Raw genomic sequence first — 23,288 nt, forward strand, 5'->3', positions numbered from 1 at the left:
AAATTATAAAAGAAAGTACAGTCCTCTCTCTCAATATAGTCTTTCATCTCAATGTTCTTGTGTTATTATAATCTGACCCATAGTTTTCTGTTTGAGGACAGTTCCAGGTCAAATGTGAGACCGTTTTATCTGGACTGTGACAAAAGGAGCAGCTGGAGTTGATCTCTATCTTCTTAGGAAAGATCTGATCAATTTAAACTTCTCTCGCGCTCACTGCAGAGGAGCAGACTTAACTCCAGGCCGCATCCTCTATGACGCGTCCTTATTCTTCGTACTTGCGCACTTGCCTGAAACATGACGTAGAAATATCGCGCAGAAAAGGTTACCGAAACATTACAAAGAGTAAAGATGCGCAAAGAGGCAAACCATCAACAACCTCTACCGAGTCCGCTCTCCCACAATCCATTGCGAGAATCCGTCCCCTCACTTGACTACATGAGCCTCCAGAGCATCTGACACTTAAAGGCTCTTTGGTGCTTCACACGTGGGGAGCTTTAGCACGTCGCTACATCTCTGAAGGTAAAGTTTGAATTATTAGCTAACCTTATATCTTATAAACCTGCAAACAGTTGTGTAAACAGGTGACAGTTATCGTAGTGTCATGTGGTCGCTGCTAAAACGTGTCCGAAATGCTAGCCAGCAGCACGCTAGTGGTTAGCATTGTTGGGTGGGCTAGCTAAAAGTAAACAGCTCGTGAGTTCATTTCATGTGGGTCGAGTTGGTCCAGATTGTAGTGATAACAATGTTACACATCTATTGTGTGCCGATACTTACACCGTACTTTAATGAGCTAACTAACACACTGTCAGCTAGTTTAGCTAGCTGTAGTGTTGCCTTCAGGACAACCAGGAAAACCCCATATCCTGTAGTGAGCTGTATTCACTTCAAATTCTGTTTTTATTGAATTAAGCACAACGTTAAGGTTTGGGACTTAAAGGGATTTACCATCCACGAGCCTTAACATTTAAAACATGGTCTGTCCACTTTATCTGTCTGTGTAGAGAGACTGCTGGTGAATCATTTAGATGTTTCCCAAACACCACAAGAGACTTCACTTTATTTACAAACTGTAAATAAACATAACATATCACGTGTTTATGCCTCCAGCTATATAATCAACCAATCAATACAATTTTATTTGTATAGCTCATATTCACTGTCTGGTAGGGTGTGACATCTTCTGCCCTAAACCTCTAACAAGGGTAAGGGAAAAACTACCAAAGCATTGATTGATTAGAATAAAAAGTTTGTAACATAATGGAAAGTAAATGTATTGAGGAGTTATTGTTAGTAATGGTCGAGTATCTGAGTTAGCATATTGTATATCAAACAGTCTTGTTGTAATCATAGTCCACGATCAGGATCCACCAGCACAATCAGATGCCACCATCATCCACATCTGATTTTATAAATCTCTTTTTGTTAGGCTTGTATACAAACCAAACCGAGGATGTCGACTGAGGACGTGGAGCGGATGCTGATCCAGTTTCAGAATGAGGAAGGGGAGATTCTGGGTTCACCTTTCGATGTTTCTCTAGACATCACCCCAGACAAACTACAGCTGGTCTGCAATGCTCTGCTACAGAAGGTAACCACACGGTTTTATGTAACTTCAACAGGATTTAAGGTGTGATCTTCACATGAAAGCCTGCCTGTCTTTCAGGTTTCATTATTTTATTGCCATATCAATAAAGTTGATTGAAATATGGATTTTTGAGCTCACCCAAAAATGACAAGAAATAATACACATGCTCAAAATACATCATATGTAAGTATGAAAGACATGAATAATACCCAAGCTCTTAAAAGGGATTAAGTAAGAAATTATAAAAGTAGTGTTACGATAAGTTAAAATAAATAAATCTCAGTCCTGTATCCAGGTGTTCAGGAGTTAGACAGTTTTGGGATATGTACTATTCTGGAATCTGATTGTTCTTGTCTTAAAAGAAGGAGAATTAAAGATGTTAAGCTGGGTGGGAGGCGTCCTTCAAAATATTTGAGCTTATCGTTTGAAATCTGGCCTTCTACATTTCCTCTCCTACCTAGTTATATTATACAGGCTCATATGTTAATCACTGTAGTAGTCTTTAACACAGTTCTCACTCTTCCCATGATAAGTCCTAATTCCACTAATAATATTGCATTAGCTAATGTAGATTTCATTCTTCCTGAAATTAAAACCGTTTAGATATACTATAAAAAGACTGGGTTCTGTTTAACCCCTCTTAACTAACTTTTTTAATGAAATCTTCTGTAGGACGAGCCAGTACCTCTGGCATTTTTTGTGCGAGGAGAGGCCGAGGTGGTGTCCAACCTGGGGTCTTGTGTGAAGGCTCTTGGCGTCGAGACAGAGCAGGTCCTGCCAGTTGTGTACCAGCCCCAGGCTGTGTTCAGGGTCAGAGCTGTGTCCCGCTGTACCAGCACACTACAGGGACACACAGAAGCAGTCATCTCAACTGCTTTCAGCCCCACTGGCAAGTGAGTAACTCTTATCTTAGCAAATTTGTTTGCCTGTTTTCATGATATTTTGTTCTGTAGATTTATCTTTGTGCCTCTTTTGATATAACAGCATTTAGAGGGAAACACATCTCATAGGCTCAGATATGTTGGTAATTAAGTTGTCCTTGTTTGTTTTAGATATCTGGCTAGTGGTTCAGGTGATACCACAGTGCGCTTTTGGGACTTGACAACTGAGACGCCTCATCACACTGCCAGAGGTATAGTCTCCTCTGTGGGGCAGCATGATCTGCAATGTTTTAAAGATACAAATGATAAATCAGTGTATTTAGAAAAGATTGAGCTTTATTCTGCTTTATTAAAGGACACACTCACTGGGTGCTCAGCATTGCCTGGTCACCTGATGGCAAGAAACTGGCTTCAGGGTGCAAGAACAGTCAGGTATACTTCCAACACACACGTCTGATCTCTGTTAAATGTGTCACACGAACATGCATTTATTTTTTTGTGGTTCTGTGTTTCTGCAGATCTGTCTTTGGGATCCAGTGACAGGTGCACAGATTGGGAAGACTTTGACAGGACACACCAAGTGGATCACCTGGCTCTGCTGGGAGCCTCTCCATCTGTAAGTACGCAAGTCATCACTTTCTCACATATGTAAACTGCCTCCTCTTATTGTAGGGTTAGTGGGCTGTTTTCACTGAAAACATTTTGACATGTAAATTATAAAAAAGATTCAATTTATATTCCTCAGTTTCACTGTCTCATTGGCATGGCTTACCAAGATTTTTTTTTTGCTCAAGTAAGAAAATATCATTCAGACTTTATTTAATAAAATACAATTGGAAGATAACTGATAAGATCAGTGTGTGTGTGTGTATCTGCGTTTCTCTCTCTCAGCTGACCCTGCAGTTTTAATCGTTCTGTCCTGATTTATTGTTTCTCTGATCAGTATATCCCTTTCTCTTTCAGTAACGCAGAGTGTCGTTACTTAGCCAGTAGCTCGAAGGACGGCTCATTACGAATCTGGGACACCGTGTTGGGACGCTGTGAGAAGATCCTGACTGGACACACTCAGTCAGTCACCTGTGTGAAGTGGGGAGGAGATGGACTTCTGTATACTTCTTCTCAGGACAGAACGATCAAAGTCTGGAGAGCCAAAGACGTAAGTGTGTGTGCATGCGTGTATGTGTGGCTGAGAAAATCGCACAAATAATGAGCTGAATAAGAGTGAGGAGACATCTGTGTGGCAAAGCAAGTCTTAATGTGTGTAATGTGTGTCTGTGGATACAGGGTGTCCAGTGCAGGACTCTGCAGGGTCATGCCCACTGGGTGAACACACTAGCTCTCAGCACAGACTATGTTCTGCGCACTGGTGCTTTTGAACCTGCAACTGCCACCGTGAACCCACAAGACCTCAGAGGATCACGTAAGGCCTTAGAGTTTAAAGTGTGAACTGATGTTAAAACATGTTTCTTTGGAGGATTCTTTTCATGTAACAAGTATTTTTCCCCCAGTGGAAGAGCTGAAGGAGAAGGCCTTGCAGAGATATAGTAAAGTTAGAGTAAGTTATTCTCTGTTGTGAAGTATTGATGTGTAAATGTCTGTCTCCACTTTATATCAGTGCCCTTACTCCTGCTCCTCTGCTGCAGGGTTCCGCCTCAGAGCGTTTGGTGTCTGGCTCGGATGATTTCACCCTGTTCATGTGGAACCCTGCAGAAGAGAAGAAACCTCTCGCCAGGATGACCGGCCACAGCGCTCTGGTCAACGAGGTCCTCTTCTCCCCGGATACCAGGCTCCTCGCCTCTGCCTCATTCGATAAATCTATTAAAATATGGGACGGACGCACTGGAAAGTAAGACATTCTCTCAACCGCAACATCTGGCATTTTAAGAGGTGTCATAAATAATCTGTGTGTAATACTGCTGTTGTCCAGAGGATGGGGCTGTAAGCCTAATAGTGTTTCTATTACTTTATAATGCCCCTGCCTATTTGTCTATCTACCTGCAGGTACTTGATGTCCCTGCGTGGCCATGTGGCATCTGTGTATCAAGTGGCGTGGTCCGCAGACAGCAGGTTGCTGGTCAGTGGCAGCAGTGACAGCACTCTAAAAGTTTGGGATGTTAAGACTGGAAAGCTTAACATGGACCTGCCTGGCCACGCTGATGAGGTGAGGAAAGATGTCACAGGATTCATGACAGTTGTATATTAATTGGATTTTTCCCCTCTAATACCAATGTTTGTTGTATCTCTAGGTTTATGCAGTGGACTGGAGTCCTGATGGACAAAGAGTGGCCAGTGGCGGGAAAGACAAATGTCTCCGAATGTAAGTGAAATGCCAAAAACCGTTTTATCTGTTTAGTCAACTGTTAAATATCAGTGTTTCCTCTGACCTAACACCGTGGCAATCTTTTGTGTGTGTTCCCAGATGGAGAAGATAGCCAGACCTCTGTTCTCCTGACTGACGTTGGCTGAGGATTCACATCTTCTAATGTCAAGAAACCCGACAGCTGGAGCAAGGGTGACTAGACTGTTCCTAATCCCCCATTTGGCTTTATTACACTGTCTGTCAAATGTGGCATTGTGTCAAGGAACTCTACTCTGGTCACGATGCAGACGTCATGGGAATACTGATGAGTGTAAAGGTGTTCAGCTCAATGGAACTGAAAAATGGGAGACGTTCTTTTCATCACAACAACCATCCATAGACCATTTCAAATAGAAGCTGTACTGTGAGGATTTCAGTATTGGCATCTCAGATTTGCGCTATGAAAGGGTTTTGTATCCATGTACATACTGTTCATGTACTTACTGAATATACAGAAACCACAAACAAGGACTTGTATTTAAAAATGAATACATTTCACCAGCACATTAGGAAACATATTTCTCAACAGCATGTTCGTCCCCTCTTTCACCTTAAGCTTCACTAAATGACCTATATCCTGAAGGGGACAGGTGGGAGTGCTAATACCTTTCTCTGTGATGTTAATGCCGACGGAGCTCGCCGTGTTCTATCAGCCTTTAATCTCCTCAGTCCCGCGGTCAGCAAAGCCGCAACCCGCTGTATTTTCTGCCTGTGTAGCAAAGCCAAGTGTCACCAACTCTGAACCATGCGATTCTCATCAGTGAGGAAAAACCAGGTACACCATTCCAGCTACAAGATGTTTTATGATCTGTATCAACTTCCTTTGTGAAAATTTAACACCAATAAATTTAAATCACAGCATTTACGTCACTTCCAGTTAATTTGAATAACTGATTCTATGTAAAAAAAAAACAACCTATAAGACAATAAATAACAGCATTTTATAAATCAGCATCATTGAAAACAAACTTTTCAATGCTTATTGGAAAGGTTATAAACATGATTTTTTTGTTTTGTTTTTACAGCTCCTAGATGTTGCACAAGCATATCAGACCAAAACTAGACATGCACTCTAGTAGGGCACATACATGTATTTTCACCCAAGTCCCAACAGTCCCCTTCAAATCCCCAAATTGCAAACACTCAAAAATATCGGTTCCCTAAATATGCCAGTTTTTTATTTTTCATCAAGAGCCATGAATTTCTCCCAAGAAAATCTGTGAAAATGTCACAAAAAAACTCACTATCTCACAATGTTAAAGAAGGTGAAATAAAAATCCTGGATCCTGCCCTTTGTCCGGATCCATGCCAAAATTGAATGGATTCTTTCTTGACCCATGTATTTGTTCGGTAGTTTAGTAGTTGTTCCAACCAAGCACCAAACAAACCAACAGGCAAAAAACACAACCTGCTCGGTGAAGGTAACAAATTAATTGTCTTAACACACAACCAGAATCACAACAGAATAAAGTTACAGACGTAAGTCGAGGGGAAAAATTGATTTGTTTGGGGAGGAAAGTATGCGCATTATAAACATGGGGGGTGGTGGGGCCCAGCACTTTCATAGAGAGGGATACACATGCACTGACGGGCACATGCACCTCAGCACGCCACTACTCTATATCTTTATGTAGTAAATAGTTGTTGGCTGATTTATGTTTAGTATCACTTTTACCTTTCGAAGACACTTTCTACATTCCTGAAGGCAGAACTCACCCAAAATTCCATATAAACACAAACACACAAACTCACAGTACAGTTACCTTTGCTCAAATCATTTCTATTAAGTATATTGAGACCAATGAAACCACATTATTTCTAAATATTTCTTCAGAGGTCTCCACATCTGATGACCTAAATCAAACTGAGCACTGATGTTTTTTTAACAATATTTTTTATTGATGTCTTACCAACATGTTTATTTCCTTTCAACTCAAATCATTCAATATGCTTGACAGGCTCCTCTGAAATGTCAATGATTACACAATATGAATATACTGTATAAAGAGGTCCACACGGTGTTAACCTGGTTATACAAAGCAGTAAAGCAGAAGCACAAAGTTGGTAACACAGTAAAAAAATGTGCTTTGGTTAGTAAAACCAAAGTGGCAGCGAGATATTTTAGATTCTACAGAAGTAGTTTGGCAAAGAGCAGTAAAAGGCTTCAATGCGAGGCTGTGTAATGCAACTAGGTCAAGGAAAAGCCTCACTAAAATACTTGCTTTGCTATCAAGCCTCTGACACGCCTACTTTTTCCCCTGTTGAGGTTCAATGCATGTAAACACTATGTTAGACAAGAATGAGTGCATTCAATGATACTAATGAACAATTTCATCAGTTGACGTACAAAATACTTATTTTAGCTTGACATAAAAAACAAAGGATACTCAAGTGACGTAAATCTTGAATCTGAATATAACATTAATGGTCATATATTCCCAAATAAAGCTGTTGAATTCATTTGTAGAGATCACAAGTACCTACTGAATACTTCTGTAACTTAATCGATGTTGACAATTTAGTATTTTTTTCAAGGAAGTGGGAAATGAGTTCATAAACTTCTACCAATATTTTGCTACATATTATTTTTGCTTCCCAACAGTATGCTTTAATGTTGAGTTAGTCATGTCTGGTCTAAACTTAGAGTTACTGACTCCAGACCAGTTGGTGTAGTGTCAGCAAGCCTGTGAGTCACTGTCAGTGTGTAACAGGACAGATGCAACATCAAGTTTCATTCAGCCATACTCTTGTTTGTCAGCCGCAGCCATAAAATAAGCAGTATCTACACTTCATCACTAAGACACAGCGACAAAAATACTGTGAGTACTTAAGTACAACGATGTCACAATCACAGTCAAGTAAGCGATTACAACACCAAGACGTGTTGAAGTACTGCACAGACATTTTAAATTTCTGCACCAGGCTCGTTTTGTGTCCAGTAGCATCCCAGTTCTTCCCTCAGTATTAAGTAGTAAGTACTTAGTGAATCAGAAGACACATTTATGGTTTCAGTACAAAGTGGTCACTCTACAACATGTACAGTAACAACAGTCATAGAAAGCTTAAACAATAGAAAAACATAATGCCTCTTGAAATCTACTCAAGTAATTTTGTGCTGCTTCTCTAAATACTGAGTTATGTTTTTTGTAATCTGACTCAAGAAATTGAGTCTACAATTTGGTCAGGTGCAGAGAATAACACATCACCTACTTCATTACCTTCTTTTCCTTTCCTGTTTCCTTCAAAACAAAGGGATCCCTCTTTATTCCCAAATCTGACCACTAGAGAGGAGGAGAAATGCAAAACTGAGCTGTTTATCCTGCAACTAGACATTCTCCCTTTGTTTTCACCGTTTGTAGATAGGTCCTGCAAAAGAATTTATGAGTGGAAGCTGCTCAAGATGAAGTGTCATCTGCTCTGGGCGAATGCAGGGAGCTAGTATGAACTGGAGTAGAGGTGTTCAGTTGTGCGTAGCATGATGCACTGCTCCGTGCTTCCCTCTGGACCTCTGCCACCGAGCGGTCGGTCTACTGGGTCTTCCACATGTTGTTGAGTAGTTTGACCACCTCCTCGTAGATGACAAACACTATGGCCACGTCCAAGCACACACGGCCAAGCCTGGGGACTGTCCCTTTGTAGAATCTGCAGGAAGGACAAGGTGAGATGTGAGGGTTCATCTGAAACAGTGAAAACTGAAACAATTCAAACCATGGATCAGGGTTACTCACGCTTGTGGTCCTTCGTGCTTCAAGATCTGGAAGGCACAGTCCACTGTGTTTTTGTAGCGGTGAGCCTCCAAACCCTAAAAAAATAAGCGTCTTAAATAAGGCAAACCTGGTGACAGTAGACTCATCAGTGGATGGACTTCCTACCTGCATCCTAGTCTTCACCACATCCAGAGGTGTATTTCCAAAAACACTAGCAGCTCCAGCTGTTGCGCCAAACATCGCTGTGACAATCGGGTGCATGTCTCGTCTGGGATCATCCCCTTTGAGGCCAAATCCAGGAGTTGGATTCATGGAAGTGAAAAGAGGATAGTAGGAATTTTTCAATGAGAGGATTTGGATCATTTAAGAAGAAAGAGAGAGACATTGGATTTAGTTTTGCAGTCTTTCTCACCTTTGTACCAATTTCGTAGTGCATTCATCACATAGAAACGAATGGCCTGATTGCTCCCTTGTTTCAGCACTGTCGCTGTCAGTCCTTGATACGTCCCCCGCACACCTACAGTCAAACAGATTCGGTTTCACTATGGAGCACTAAACATTCACAGACAAATTTCTAGTCAAATCTGGAGTTTGTACTTGTAATTATTTTAGATTCACTGCTCTCTTTACCCTGTTCTCTAATAATCTCACTGACGCCATGGAAGAAGCCTCTGTAACGAGGTCTGAGGGAACACTGGTCGTGGATCATCTTAACCTGGACCAAAACAGAAAACCATTTAAGTCACGTCAATGTTGATTAAAAAGACACTGGAGAGTTTTTTTTTTTCAAAGTCCACCGACCTTGAGTGTCTCCATCGGACAGACCACCACGATGGCCTCTGCTATCCCTGCTCCCAACCCACACAAGAGGCTCCGCGTGTTATCCAGCCGACCTGTGGCATCTCGCATCGGGTTGCTGAGCATCTCAAATGTGCCAAACCTGAGAGAAAGAGGGGGAGGTGACACATTCACGGGAAAAAAACAATGGGTGGACATTTGTTTGATGGAATTGATAAATGCCTGGTTCCAAACAACTGACTCAATGGTGCTATCAAGACGAGACGAAGAAGATACTGAGTAACTAAGATCTTCAAGCAGGGAGTTCCAGAGATGAGAAGCCTGGAAAGCAAAGGCCCTGTGAACTCTAGAGATTAGATCATCTTGACCTCTTAAGGTTTTGTAACTTTTTACAGACCGAACAGTTATTCAAGACTTGCACAAAAAATACAATAAATAGATTTTAACAGGACTAATCAGTTGCAGCCCTTTACATTTGGCTGGCTTTAACTTTAAGTACTGAGAAATGCTGAGTCGGCGCTTTGACACAAGTCAACTGTTTAAGTAATTAAAAGATTACAACCTTGACGATATGTGACTCTTAAAGAATGTAAGAGCCAAATGTGCTTTACTACTGCAGCTGCAGTGTTTTTACACATAATCCGGTAAATTACGTGCTGTGTGTCGTGTGCATCTTTACCTCACAGCAGATTTGGGTATTGATCCATAGAGCAGCGAGCTGAGTCCTCTATACAACCCTCGGAGTCCGTGATCCTGCACTGTCAACTTCACACAGTCGCCTGGAGACACACACACACGGCGTCCAGGAGTGAGTAACCCAGCAGGGGATGAGCACACAACCCAGCAGTCAGTCATACATGTCCCAGTGACCTACCAATGCCTCGGTATCGCGGCGGGTTGGCTCTCTCGTCTAGCTGCAGCTGGGTCTTGACATACTCAGTAGGGAAGGTGATGCAGATCTCGATCCCTCCTGCGATGCCACCTGGGTGAGGGCGAGAAAGGGGAGAGAAGAGAACTGCATGTCAATCTTTGTTGACTAACTGCAGGATTGTTTGTGCATGTTCTGAGATCAGGAGAAACCAGAATCTCCGTTTCAGTAAATGTAAAAAAAGATTAAATGATGGATTAAATGCAGAGTGATGCTAATGTTGAATCAGTGCTGGTGTGTTGGATCTTTGCCTTAAATAAATGCTGATGTGATTATACAGCAAAATAGCCGGGGTTACTGAATGTACCTGCCTCTATTCAAAACACAGCATTAAAACTTTCAGCATCTTTATATATATTAAATAAGGAAGACAATGTGAGTATGATGATAAATAAATACAGAAGAGTAACACAACTACATCATGCAACTGCTGTAGCATCACTGCTGGCCCTGCGCGTTTTGACCCAGTTCTGCATGGATAACCTTAATGGGCGATTTGAGATTAGGCTGCGCTTTGCTGAAAGCGATAGGCGACTATGATGAAAGGGGTGGGGGGGGACCTGCATGCTGAATCTTTGCGTCGCAATATCAACCTGCAAGAATAGCTTTCCCGGGATGCGTCATTTTCCCCCCTCCGACCGCGGCCGCCGCCAGGTTCCTCCTGGCCGCGTACGAGCTCTGGTGGGCCGGCAGAGAGCCGCCCAGCCCCGCCGCGGCGCTCAGACGCTGGAATGGAGGCTGCTGATGCGGAGCCGGACTCGGGCATCCTCTCCGGACACCACCGCTGCTCTCGCACGGCCCCTCGCACACCGCGAACGGCTTCAGTAGCGACGACATGTCTGGTCGCACAGAGGCTGGTTCCAGAAGATCCTGCACTGGGGCGAAGGTCCCAGTCAGACAATGTCACACAATAACAACACAGGGAGGAGGGCGGACCGATCGTGGCGGCAGAGGCAGCATCAATATTCAAAGAGTGGTCAGGTGATGGGCCGGGCCATTGGCTCACCACGCTGCCATACTGTCATTAGTCACGTCATGTGACCATGCATGACTTCTGGCCACCAATAGGCTGCAGGATGCTGATGCACTGATGTGTCAAGACTCATTTCCAGTCTGACTAGAGGTGTGATCCTGTTGACGACCACTACAATCCCTCTGCTGCTCTGACCACTTATATTCACAAATCTTATATCATTTATGCATTTAGCAAATATTGAAATGATACAATTTGAAGCGATCAGATGTATGTTCTCTAAATGTGCTAGAGTAGTCAATGAAGATAAGGTGAGATAATCCTTTGTTAGTCCTACAATGGGGAGATTTGCAATATTACAGCAGCAAGAGTCAAAAATAGGCATCACTAAGTAAAATTTGTAACGTGCATACTTCAGTGTAAAGATTATAATACTTAAATATATATGTATATATATGTATCATTATATGTGTATATACACACGAGTGTGGAAAGGGTTTATATTATTATATTGAATTTTCAGACATAGATATGTGTACACATTCATACATATAAGACATTGAAATTTCAGTCGGACATTTTTAACTACATGAACATATGTCTACTGACATACTTGTGAGATATTGAAATTTCAGACATACTAGCCTATATCTAGATGTACATGGTCCATGAAGATATTTATATCTACGTACATGGTAGGGTACATGTGCTACCATGCAGAAATATATGTATATATTTGTCTAGCTGTCTGAAATTTCAATATCTTATATCTGCAAGCTTGTTCACACTATTTAAAGGTACAGTGTGTAGAATTTTGTGATATCTAGTGTTGAAATTGCATGTTGCAGCTGAACACCCCTCACCTCACTCTCTCCTTCCAAACATGAAGAAGAAACTGTGGTAGCCTTTAATTGTCATAAGATCTCAAAAGGTGTTTAGTTTGTCCAGTCTGGACTAATGTAAAAAACATGGTGGCCTCCGTAGAGAGGACTCCCTTGAAGTAAATATAAAGTATTTAAATATAAAGTAGCTTTTCTGGGCTAAAGAAAACTACAATTCATACAATTTAGATGAAACGAACTAGTGAAAACATCATGAGGATTATTCTGCATTAAATTTCTGCCAATAGATCCCTTCACCTAAATCTTACACACTGGACCTTTAAATACTGTTTACATGGAATTGTTATTCTTTTCTATTCCCTCATGTTTATATTTGTTTTATTTTATCGTATCTTATACACATACATTTAGTATGCAGGAGTATTTATTATGTATTTTGTGCATCTATGTAGACATAAAATAAAAGGCATGAAATATAACAGTTACAATAGCCTATATTAATTATAATGTGGAAGCTATAAAAGGTATAAGATTGAGACATAAAAAAGACTTAGCTTCATGATCATGTGTCATGAGCCGTGCGATCAGTTTAGTTTATTGCTCTTGCCTCTTAATCTCTGCTCCTTTAAATAGTGCTCTCCCTATGCCAGAGCGTGCTCGAACACACACACACACACACACACACACACACACACACACACACACACACACACACACACACACACAGTGCCTCCCCATCACCCTTTACAATGAAACTAGGTCAGTGTTTTCACTCGCACTCATACCCAGAACCCCAAGCCCCTGAGAAAAACAGTCAGAGTCAGTGAGTCAGCCAAAACTCAACAAACTAAAATGATCAGTTGTCGATCATCAAGTCAATTAATTTGTAAAACAAACTGATTTCATGCTTTAAAGGTTCAGTGAGTAAGATTTAGGTGAAAGGGATCTATTGGCAGAAATCATGATATTTTCATTAGTTTGTTTCATCTAATATGAATTGTAGTTTTCTTTATCCCAGAAAAGGCCCTTTATATGTAAATACTTTATATTTTCATCGAGGGGGTCCGCTCTATGGAGGCCGCCTTTTTTTTTTTACATTAGTCCAGATTGGACAAACTAAACATCTTTTGAGTTTTTATGATAGGTCAAGTTCACCACAGGTTCTTTTCATGTTTGGAAGGGGAGGGTGAGTTGAGAGGTGTTCAGCTGCGACATACAATTTCAACACTAGATACAACAAAATTGTACACACTGTACCTTTAATTGTTTTATTTGTTTGAACTTACCATCTCTTCTACAAGCTCCAGTGCTTGTTCTGACAATATTTCCTTCACTTCCTCTGCCAGTCATTTCCTTGACTTGTTTGCAGCAGCCTCTCTACTTCTCTGATTTCCAAAAAAGCCCATGACTCCATGTCTCTGGACCTGCGGTATCGAGGTCCCGCCAAGGCACATACTTAGCCAATAGCGAGTCTGTCTCAGCTGTTAATCATGACATTTCTTTATTCCATCAAATAACTCATTAAGACCAAAATAATCACGAACAAACATTAGTGTGATAAGAACTATGGAGGAGGAGGGGTTTATTACGTATACTGCAGCCAGCCAAAATGGGGGGCGATTTAGATGCTTTGCTTTACTTTGGGGGAGCTGTCACGTCGTCAATCTTTATATAAAGTCAATTGTCCTGAGCAGAGAATAGTTATTCTGTCTCTTCAGTGACTTCCACTCAAGTCCCACATCGTTTACAAAATCCTCCTCCTCACCTATAAATCCCTTGCTCTGGTCCCCAAGACCTCCTTCAGCCTTATACTCAGTCCAGAAACCAATGGTGCTTGGACACAGGTCTTTTCATCAGCCTAAGGACCTTTGGTGACAGGGAATTCAGTGTGGCACACCCCCACCCTCTGGAAGTCTCTCCTGGCAGATATTCACAATGCCCCATCTTTCAACACAACTTTTCTAAACCCATTTAGTCACAATCTTTTGACCAATAGATGTATTATCTCCAGCTAGCAATATTAGTTTCTGCTGTTGGTTTTTTTAGTTTTATTTCCTCTTCCCAGGAGTTTTTGTGTTTCCCCCCTCACCATTGGTTTGTTTGTTTGTTGGTTGGGTGGTTTGTCGGCGGTTGGGCAAAATCTACCAGATGGATTCCCATGAAACTCTGTGGAAGGATGGGACATGGGCCAAGAAAGACCTCATTAAATTCTTTTACAGATCCAGACAATGGGGTGGAACCAGGAACTCTTTATACTTAATTTAACAGTGTGAAGGGAACAATTTGGTTTTATTTTCATGCTCAAATGACTCTCAAATAGTTACGGGTGTAAATTGGCTCCAGCTCCAAATGACAATTAGTAAACATGACACTTTTCTACGTTGTGATGTCTTTCATAACACACAAACACTGTAACTTAAACAATCTACGACACTGGAAACATTTATAAAAGTATTTAATATATGGATGAACAAATTTGTGGACAGTTAACAATCAAGTAAAAAAAATCTGAACTAAAATACGGTTGCGGATCCAGTTAAAATTGATTGTTACTGTCACAAGCCGAGGTTGCATAATAAAAACAGGTTGTACTGTGACTGTGAAACCATTTATAGCAACGAGTAACATCTGAAATGTGAGACATGACTCACGTCTAAAGTTGTTTTGCTCTGAACCGCAGACAGCCGAGCTTCTTGTTCACTCCAGTTATTGGTGGAGGAGTCTGTCAATCCCAAGATACAAGATGTGATTGGACTGCTCTTCAGTAGGGTATAGGCTAAGCAAAAATCAGGCAGAGACCTTTTCTGAACTTTTTTCAGACCACCAGTATTAGATCGTGATAATGCTGACAAAAATCAAAGGACTCGCAACTGTGTGTCCAAATGTTTGAAAAGTAAGACCAGCTCTGAAAGACTAGTCTGAATTAGGACTTCAAGTTACGCTGCATTTTTAAAACAGAGATTTCCCCTTTCAAAAATTATGTTTCAATGTTTCATAATTTCTTTTCCCCAACATATGCCCAGTAGTTTTCAGATCCTTATTTCACCCTCTAAACATCATACAAGCATACACTCGGCTTCAGAATATAGTGTATTCATCCCATAACTTTCTGGTACACATGCAGTTTATTTGTATGAACACATATTAAACATGAACTCACCATGAAATAAGGAATGAACATGGCTTTGAGTAAACAGACAGTTGCTCACCAGCAGAAACAGATGTTTAACATTTCAGTGCAAAGTCCTCAATGCATTAACACAGAGAGTGGACAGGCCTGTTATTTTTATTAAGTGCAGTCAGTGTTACTCTCTGACGATGACTCTGTTTATTTGTTTGAGTTCCTCAGCCCGTCATACAGCAGACACTTAGCCTGTGCACAGAGAGAGAAAACAGTCAGAGGCCCTCAAGTTAAACACAGTAACACAATCTGTGGTATGTTTGGCAGAGACTGAGCTTGTTTGTTTCTTTTTATGTTGGTGTGTTTTTACAACCTCATGCCAACGCAGGGTGTCAGGGGGCAAGCCCAGATGACAGTGAGGACACGTGTGCATCTGGTTGGGTGCGTCCTGGTGTCGTTGCCCCCAGCAGGGTCCCTCACTGCCCCACAGAGGGCGACATGTGGAGTGGGATGACCAAGCCACACCAAAGTGAGGGCGAGGGTCTGTCTGGTAGCTCACTTTCTGGCCACTAGAGAGCAGTGGTGACGAAGGAACCGAGTCCTCCTGCAATGTACCCACAGGGGCGAGTTGTGTCACCATAAAGGGAAGAGCTGCTCCAACATAGAATTATAAAGAATATTTTAAGCCACACATTCAGGTAAAACCGAATTTGGAAGGGAAATATCAGGAAAAATTCTTAAATTCATCACTATAAGTTGTCCTCAGAGAACTGACTTTAAGAACTTTCTCAATATCATCATGAATTCATGCCTTCATACTCAGTGCTCTGACTTGTCGGAGTCAGTTTTCTCTTTAATGACTAATTTAAATTATTAATGAACTGTAGTGAATTGTTTGGAAAAGTGTTTGACTTTTGACCTTGAAAACAATTACTCCATGTTCTAATGCAAAAAATGTCTGTTAAAGAAAGTGCAAAAGAAAAAAAAGTGCATCCTTTCGATGTGCCAGCACTCTGCACTTTGTCTCTGTGAAATTATGTATTTAGTCAGAAATGTGGAAACCTGTTCCGGAGTTTCAGGACGATAATCTGAGTCGAGAGACCTCATGCAATACCAGCAGGGCACGGAGGAACGATCTGTGAGGAGACAAACTGTAAAAAAAAAGGTACTACAGCAGCATTCAGTGTCACACACACAGTTAAAACTACCCTCGCCTCAGCATGTCTGCGCTTACTGTGTTTGTTGGAGTGATGAGATGACACTAAAGGGGGGGTCACCTCCTCGTCTGATGGCAGGGGGGGTGATGGGAGGCCGTCAGCATTGTTCTGTGTGTTTGTGGGTGTCAGACTCTCCTGTGGCAGGTCGTCTGTGTCACTGATACGTAGATCCTCCCCAACCTCCTATCAATCATAGAATACTGAGGCTGAATCTTGAGTAAAAATTAGTGCCCATTTCCCCATGAAGACTGTTGCCTTTGTGTTCAAATAAAGGTACCTTTAAAATATAAAGTATATATAATTACAGGTGTTGTGGTAAAATATTCTTTTTTTGTTTGCCAAACCTGACCTGCGCGGGGTCAACCAGTCCATCGCAGGCTTCACTGTCGACCCTGTCGTCTCCCGTCGGCTCCTGGAGGTTTTGGGGCCTGTCTCCTTCCTCGCTGCAGCCTTGCGTCAGTTTGTCAACCTGGGTAGAAGTCGTCCCACTGAGGTTCGAGAGAGAAGAATTAAAAAACATGCCCTCCTAACTGCCTGACGAGAAGGTTATCAGCCAATCAATCTTCAGCTGATTGCACCCGCTCAGCCTCTACTGTTACACTCAAGGAGGGCACCTGATTAGTCATAAACAATCACACTCTTCTTGCCTTACCTTTCCGTACTTTCTCCCCAGTCCTCCCTCTCTCCCTCCATCCCCGCTCATATGTTTCCCTCCCAGGGTGCCTGTTGTGTTATTTCCTCTCAAACCCACTGTTCTTGGAGTTTTCCCTCTCTTACTCAGCCCCCATGTGTGTCCTCCCCTCTGTCTGTCTGCCTCTCCCCCTCCCTCGTCGTGTGTGAAACGGAAACTCCAGGCTTTCAATAATTGATGTGTCTGAATAGCTCACAAGCAGGTTTCTGTAAAGAGTAATCAGGTGAGGGCTCTGGTGACTCTGTGGTGGAGTCAGCTTTAACACAAACAAGCCTGCTGAGACCAACACTGAAAACAAAACTGTAAATTCAGCTCAGTTTGTATTATATAGCATCTCCACCCTGTAGTATGACTACTCTATTTGTAGGACTATAACGTAAAATAAAAATAAATCATACATTCGAAAATGTAGCTTCTAATTCAATTAATTAAGCAATTTTCCTGAGAGCTATGTTACAAGTTAGCAACTGTTTGGATAATGGATGATCGCTGGTCTTTATTTCAGCAACATTTTTAAATGTCCCCTAGTTCCACCTCATGGGCTGTCTCACATATCGACTAAATATATCTTTGGACATAAACATGTCACTGCAGACTTATCTGACACTACAATGTCTCTCATTAAATCATATACCTCTGCCAATGCTCAACAGATATATTGAATTCACTAGATCTAGATTTTTATTTGGATCTGCAACAAACTGCACACACTTATAAATGTCAGTCCCCTAAACAGATTCATAAATGATTCTCTGGGAAATCATCCGGCAATGGAAAAAAGTTACAGGTTCTTCCCTTGGTCATTCCCCACTTTTCACCTAATTTTATGGAAACAGGCTCTGTAGTTTTTGTGTAATCCTGCAAACTAACAAACAAACATATCCTCATGGGTAGAGAAAAATATTCAAGTTGCAGTTGCTGGTTTATTGTAAAATATGAACATAGTGTATCAAATCAACAGTGTACTGTTGCAAATGTTGCAATAGATCAATAATCAGAAGTACATTTACTCAACACAGTTTTAGGTATTTACACTTAAGAGTATGTCTACATTCCAGAGGCAAATATTGTGCTTTTTACTTCACGATACTTGTATCTAATTGTAATAGTAACTAGTTACCTTTCAGACTGAGATTAAATATAGAGAGCATAGTCTATGATTTGGTCGGTTTCTCTTCACTGGATGAGGCATGATTAAATTATTATGTGCGTCATTCTGTACATCATGTTCATTCAGGACTTCCATCTTGTGTCCACATCAGCACCGTGACTGCAGTGCTAGTGACTCATCCTTCCAGCAGATGGAGGAAGAACATTTCTTTTCGGGTTCATCATTAAATGAGACCAAAGCCTCATCACTAACCCATACAGGGAATTTCTTTCTCACTCTCTTCTTCCCTCTCTTACCTTGTGCTCACCTAGTTCAATTGCATCTCTTACACGAGCAGCTCCACATTTAGCTCTCTATTCACGCATTTAACTTCCTCATTAACATGAGAGTGCCTTTACAAACTTGAAGTAATCTCATAAGATATGATAGGCAGCGCACATCAATGAGCGCCATTTTCGACCATAATTATCAACTAAATGATGTGACTTGAGTTTTGATTTCAGGATGGTGTTGAGGAGTGTGTGTGGATTCTTCCATGTCTCTAAAGGGTTGTGTGTGTGTGTGTGTGTGTGTGTGTGTGTGTGTGTGAGAGAGAGAGAGAGAGAGAGATCCTGTAAGTGCATGGCAGGTAGGGAGTAATTTAAGTTTTTTCTCCTGTATATGTTTTTTTTTTGTAGGAGGTGGGAGACAGGAACATAAGTGGCGATGAGTCACCAGTCTTTTGTGACAGTGGCGCAGGGAGAGTGCTTTTCACCCATTTCCCTCCCTTGGGGCTTGCATACAAAACAAGAAATGGAGAGAAGAGAAAGGAGAAAAGGAGAGGAAGATTGTGTGTTAGGGAGCATTAAGGGGGGAGAGGGGGCATGGATAACTGGAGGAAAAAGGGGAGAAGATGGGGAAGGAGGAGAGGGTTGGGATAAAGAAAGGAAAAGAAGAGATGAAAGGAAGGAGCAAAAAAAACAAACAAGGGTTGCAGAGATCATAAAGAAAGGACGCCGTTTCAAGGGACCAGCCTTTGTAGCTCAGCTTGCGTCGTCCAAATGGCTGGTAAAAGCATTTCTAATGAGGCGCATTGTGAGTTCAGAATGGTCTTTTAACAGACAAGAAAATTAACAAACAGGAAGATGACAGGACCGAGATGAGGTCAGCAGCAGCATCATACGGTTCAAACATTTTGACTCTTTTAGTGGCTTTTGTACCCACAGAGGCGTCTAATAGTCACAGATAGACTCCGCAACCTACTGCATTAACAACCAAGTGCTACACAATGGATGTTTGCATGCTTCAAATTGATGTATAACCATGTTAATAGCACTTTTGTGGTTTTGAAACTAACTACACTTTTGCCTTGTGGTGTCTATTGAAGTTTTCTCACATGCTTTGTTTTTCGGGGTGGAGTTTTTACCCAAAATGTTCTATTCTTACAGCTTAGTTTTAAGACGCTGGACGAGTGAGCTGCAAAATGTTAAATTTAAACCATTTGTACAGTGAGTAAACCTCTTGGATTTAGAGCAGGAGAATAATTTCATACTTTGCTTAACAAAATCAAGAGTTATAAAGTAAACTATCAAGTACAACACCTCAAAATCAGTGCGCCTCACACTTTTCACTTGGCGCACCAAAGCACCGATTTTTGGTAATTGCCTAATTAAGAGGACTATAGAGTTCACTGGGTCAGAAAAGGCATCCTGACACACTTTGTTGGTCTTTCACTCTAAAGTTATTTAATCACAGTTACAAATACTGCAACAAACTCAGGTCATGTTTCAGGTTAAATGCCAATTAGCAGCATTTCTCAGTTGCAAAAGAGGTGTGGAAATCAGAGCTCTGGCATGTGAGCGTTTCAAAGCAACATGAGAGAACTCAAACTCAACAAAGGCATGGCATGATCATGGCAGAACTAGAATGACTCTCAGTAGAGCAAATACCTCTTCCAAGACCCAACAGTCTCTCTTTATGAAATCATATTAAAATTCACAAGATCCAGATTTTTTTGTGGATCTGCACCAGGGTCTTCCTGGGATCATGCCCCATCTATCTTTTTCATGGAAATGAGTTTTGTGGTTTTTGCAAAATCCTGTTGAGAAACAAACAAACTAGAAGTGCACTTGGAGAGTGGATACATCTGCCAAGGATAACATGAAAAAAGATTCCTTGATCTGCCCCCTGATCCAGATCCGCAGAAAGTAAAACAGTTGTTTTTTGTTATTTTATTTATTTATTTCAAATCATATCTAAATCTCAGTTTTAATGAGAGTCTTGGCCAAAATAGCTGCAAAATGAGGTTCAACACAGAGGCAGCACACACAGAAAAAACAGGACAAAGACCACAGGAAATCCATCATCTTCCATTTACTGAACAAAAACAAGCGAGTTATCATGCAAACAAATATGACCCATTTTTGTGTCAGTGTTTGCAATGATGATTTGGTCCCATTTCAGGTGGTGTCCATGCATAAACACATCCATTGCACAAACTCTTGCAGAGCCTGTGTTGGTCACTGTATTACCACTTGTTATGCATTCAAATTTAAAGGGTGAACCAAAGACCCACTACTGCTGTAGACATTTGTGATCATTATTTAATCAGATTTTGAAGGTCTTGTCGCTGTATTAATTCACCATTCATATTACTAATGGATGCATTCTTTCTGCTTCTATAAATGCTTTGGCTTCTTGGGGCCATTACTGATGAATGGCGGTGCTGTCAGACTCTTTTGTGCCAGAAGCTGGATGTAAACCAAATTTTGTGCCTGAGAGAGTTGGAAGCTTTTGAAAAATTCAAATTGCATTTTAATTATAGCACCCCCACCAGGCAAAAATATAAATGATTACTATAAGGACATAATGTGATCTAAAGCTTGACACACAATTATGCTATTGTGCTGGTATTTCTTTTTTTTTCAAATCTCAATTGTATTGTAAGTCACAGGAATAAGAATGTGGGAATGTAAATAGCAGCATCTTAACAATGCTGTTTTTGTCTTCAGCTTGGCAACAAGGTGTGAGAGACGACTTAACAGCTCCTTTTCATGAGCTTCCTCTGCATCATGTATTCGGAACGACTCAGCCACTCTCTCACGCCTCAAACCTGTTAAATCCACAGTTTGAGGGAGAAATCCATCAGGTAGAAAATAAAACAAGCTTGAAATATTACTTTTTTTAATCAATTTGCTAGTCATTAAACTGCCATAGTCTCTTATCTGAAGGGTCATATTTTCCCCAATAAAAAGTTTAGCTGTTCAAGAGAAAGACAAGTCTCATTTCACTCAGATATATCACACTGAGTACATTAATATCAATAAAACATCAACCCATCATTGAAAATATTCAGATTGTCACATTCTTTACAGATGGTAAATCCCCTGAGGTAAATTTGCGATCTTATATACAAGATATTTTACAATATTAAATAAAAACTGGCTTGACTTGACTGTCCCACTGGGGGCAGGGTTGACCCCTGTTGCCATTGACGAGGTTATGTTTCTGAGTTAAGGCAGTCCACGGTGATGGGTTGACAATTGAGCAGTCTGTCGGTGCTTGTGAATAAAACGTTCATCAATACACTCATGTGCATGAAGATGAACTAGATTTTATTAAAAAATGATTTAATTTAAAATAGCTAAATAAAATATTATTTTAAAATAAACAATTTGATTTTTTATTTGACATTTCTATATGAAAAAATTGACACACTTATTTACTTTAATTAAAAAATATTAGATTATTTTAGTTGTTTTAGGAATTCAATTCGATTTTATATCAGTAACATCAAATTATATTTGAATTTTTTTGAAAAAAAGTAATACTTAAATTACAAATCATATCAATTAGAACTGACATGCTCCTAATTCTCAAGTGTCTCCTTACTTTCTTAGCCAGCCGCTACCTTTAAACTTCTGGTCTTTTTTGAAAGCAGTCTCAGGATTCTATGATCTTGTTGTTCGATCACCTCAGATCAGAGGTGTCTTCAGAGTCCAGAGCGGCAGATGTTTGCGCAGTGTCCTGTTAGATCTGCAGAGATGAAAGCCATCATAATAGTGAAGTGCGACAGCCGAACATTTGGATAAAAGCATGTTATGTTGTGATGTTACTGATGGAGTCATTCTTCAGGGAAACATCCAAACAACAGCAGACTCTCAACTTACTTCAGATACTAGTTCCTAAACATACCAAATATATCCAGCATATTTTTTATGTTGTAGATATATTTTGCTAACTCAGTTTTATTATCTTTCCTGTTAACATCGTCTTAATTTTAGGTATTGCTTACGTAGCATGAGAAAGTTCATAGAGTAAGGCCAGAGGAAGATTCCTTTTTCTCTTTTGCAGTATTCATAGGACCCAAGGTTTAGTTAGGAGGCCATATAGATATAGCAGCTTGCGAAAAGGTATAAAATATCTCTGTGAGAACGCACTTTGATGTTCAGAAAGAGTATAGACAAACCAAGGTTTAGAAATTCATCAATTCATCCAATAGAGAAACTCCACAGTATGTGGCCACCATGACTTCTAATGCACCTTTTTGCAAGGACAGTTCAGATTTAGTGACGGCAATACAACTGTTAACTTGTTTACTTCTCTTCATCTGCCCAGTCACTTCACCCACCTCTCCATCAGCATAGAGGTGAGTAGATGAGTGAATTTTCATTTTTCAGTGAACTATCCCTTTCAGGTTCATGTCTTTGGACTGTTGGAGAAAGCCGGAGTAAACCCACCCACACTTGAGAACATGCAAACTCCTAATAGAAAGACCTTGGTTGGCAGGTTCGAACACAAAATCTTTCTTGCTGTGGACGGACATTGCCACTGCACCACTGTGCCCCCTGAAACTACACTTTACAAAATTAAATATTATTTACTATAACCAAAAATCATTTTAGATATATTAGTATTGATCTTCTGTTGTAAATATCTGCAAATGTACAAAATGTTGAACTATTCTTTTACTTCTTCCAACGAACAACACAACCATAGAATCACATTATTATTACACTTACATAAACTATGAATGGTACAGGCAGGGTCACTTTGCTGGCTGCTGTGTCCCTTTCTTTATCACAGCACAACTGGCT

At 40.7% G+C, this 23,288-nt stretch overlaps 3 protein-coding genes across 3 annotated transcripts; 1 reads left to right on the forward strand and 2 right to left on the reverse strand.

The window, feature by feature from the left end:
* The first annotated feature begins 412 nt into the window (after nucleotides 1-412).
* nle1 (notchless homolog 1 (Drosophila)) lies at nucleotides 413-6,144 on the forward strand. Its single transcript, XM_069539979.1, has 13 exons — nucleotides 413-519; nucleotides 1,426-1,588; nucleotides 2,258-2,478; nucleotides 2,638-2,717; nucleotides 2,822-2,898; nucleotides 2,985-3,082; nucleotides 3,430-3,622; nucleotides 3,751-3,886; nucleotides 3,975-4,021; nucleotides 4,110-4,312; nucleotides 4,468-4,627; nucleotides 4,713-4,783; nucleotides 4,886-6,144. The coding sequence occupies exons 2-13, from the start codon at nucleotides 1,451-1,453 to the stop codon at nucleotides 4,896-4,898; spliced, it is 1,437 nt and encodes a 478-aa protein (XP_069396080.1). The 5' UTR covers nucleotides 413-519; nucleotides 1,426-1,450; the 3' UTR covers nucleotides 4,899-6,144.
* Nucleotides 6,145-7,808: 1,664 nt separating this feature from the next.
* slc25a1a (solute carrier family 25 member 1a) lies at nucleotides 7,809-11,232 on the reverse strand. The gene is made up of 9 exons (XM_020085426.2): nucleotides 10,852-11,232; nucleotides 10,205-10,312; nucleotides 10,010-10,109; nucleotides 9,334-9,472; nucleotides 9,163-9,247; nucleotides 8,945-9,049; nucleotides 8,698-8,813; nucleotides 8,554-8,627; nucleotides 7,809-8,467 (listed from the first exon to the last, which is right to left on the reverse strand). Exons 1-9 carry the CDS (start codon nucleotides 11,093-11,095, stop codon nucleotides 8,353-8,355), a joined length of 1,086 nt encoding a protein of 361 aa, XP_019940985.1. The 5' UTR covers nucleotides 11,096-11,232; the 3' UTR covers nucleotides 7,809-8,352.
* A 4,028-nt stretch (nucleotides 11,233-15,260) lies between these two features.
* LOC109628382 (uncharacterized) lies at nucleotides 15,261-17,226 on the reverse strand. Its single transcript, XM_069539934.1, has 6 exons — nucleotides 17,064-17,226; nucleotides 16,761-16,899; nucleotides 16,429-16,594; nucleotides 16,257-16,330; nucleotides 15,568-15,798; nucleotides 15,261-15,446 (listed from the first exon to the last, which is right to left on the reverse strand). The coding sequence occupies exons 1-6, from the start codon at nucleotides 17,102-17,104 to the stop codon at nucleotides 15,402-15,404; spliced, it is 696 nt and encodes a 231-aa protein (XP_069396035.1). The 5' UTR covers nucleotides 17,105-17,226; the 3' UTR covers nucleotides 15,261-15,401.
* Nucleotides 17,227-23,288: the final 6,062 nt, after the last annotated feature.

The sequence above is a fragment of the Paralichthys olivaceus genome, chromosome 15, assembly GCF_024713975.1.
Source record: "Paralichthys olivaceus isolate ysfri-2021 chromosome 15, ASM2471397v2, whole genome shotgun sequence".
NCBI lineage: Eukaryota > Metazoa > Chordata > Actinopteri > Pleuronectiformes > Paralichthyidae > Paralichthys > Paralichthys olivaceus.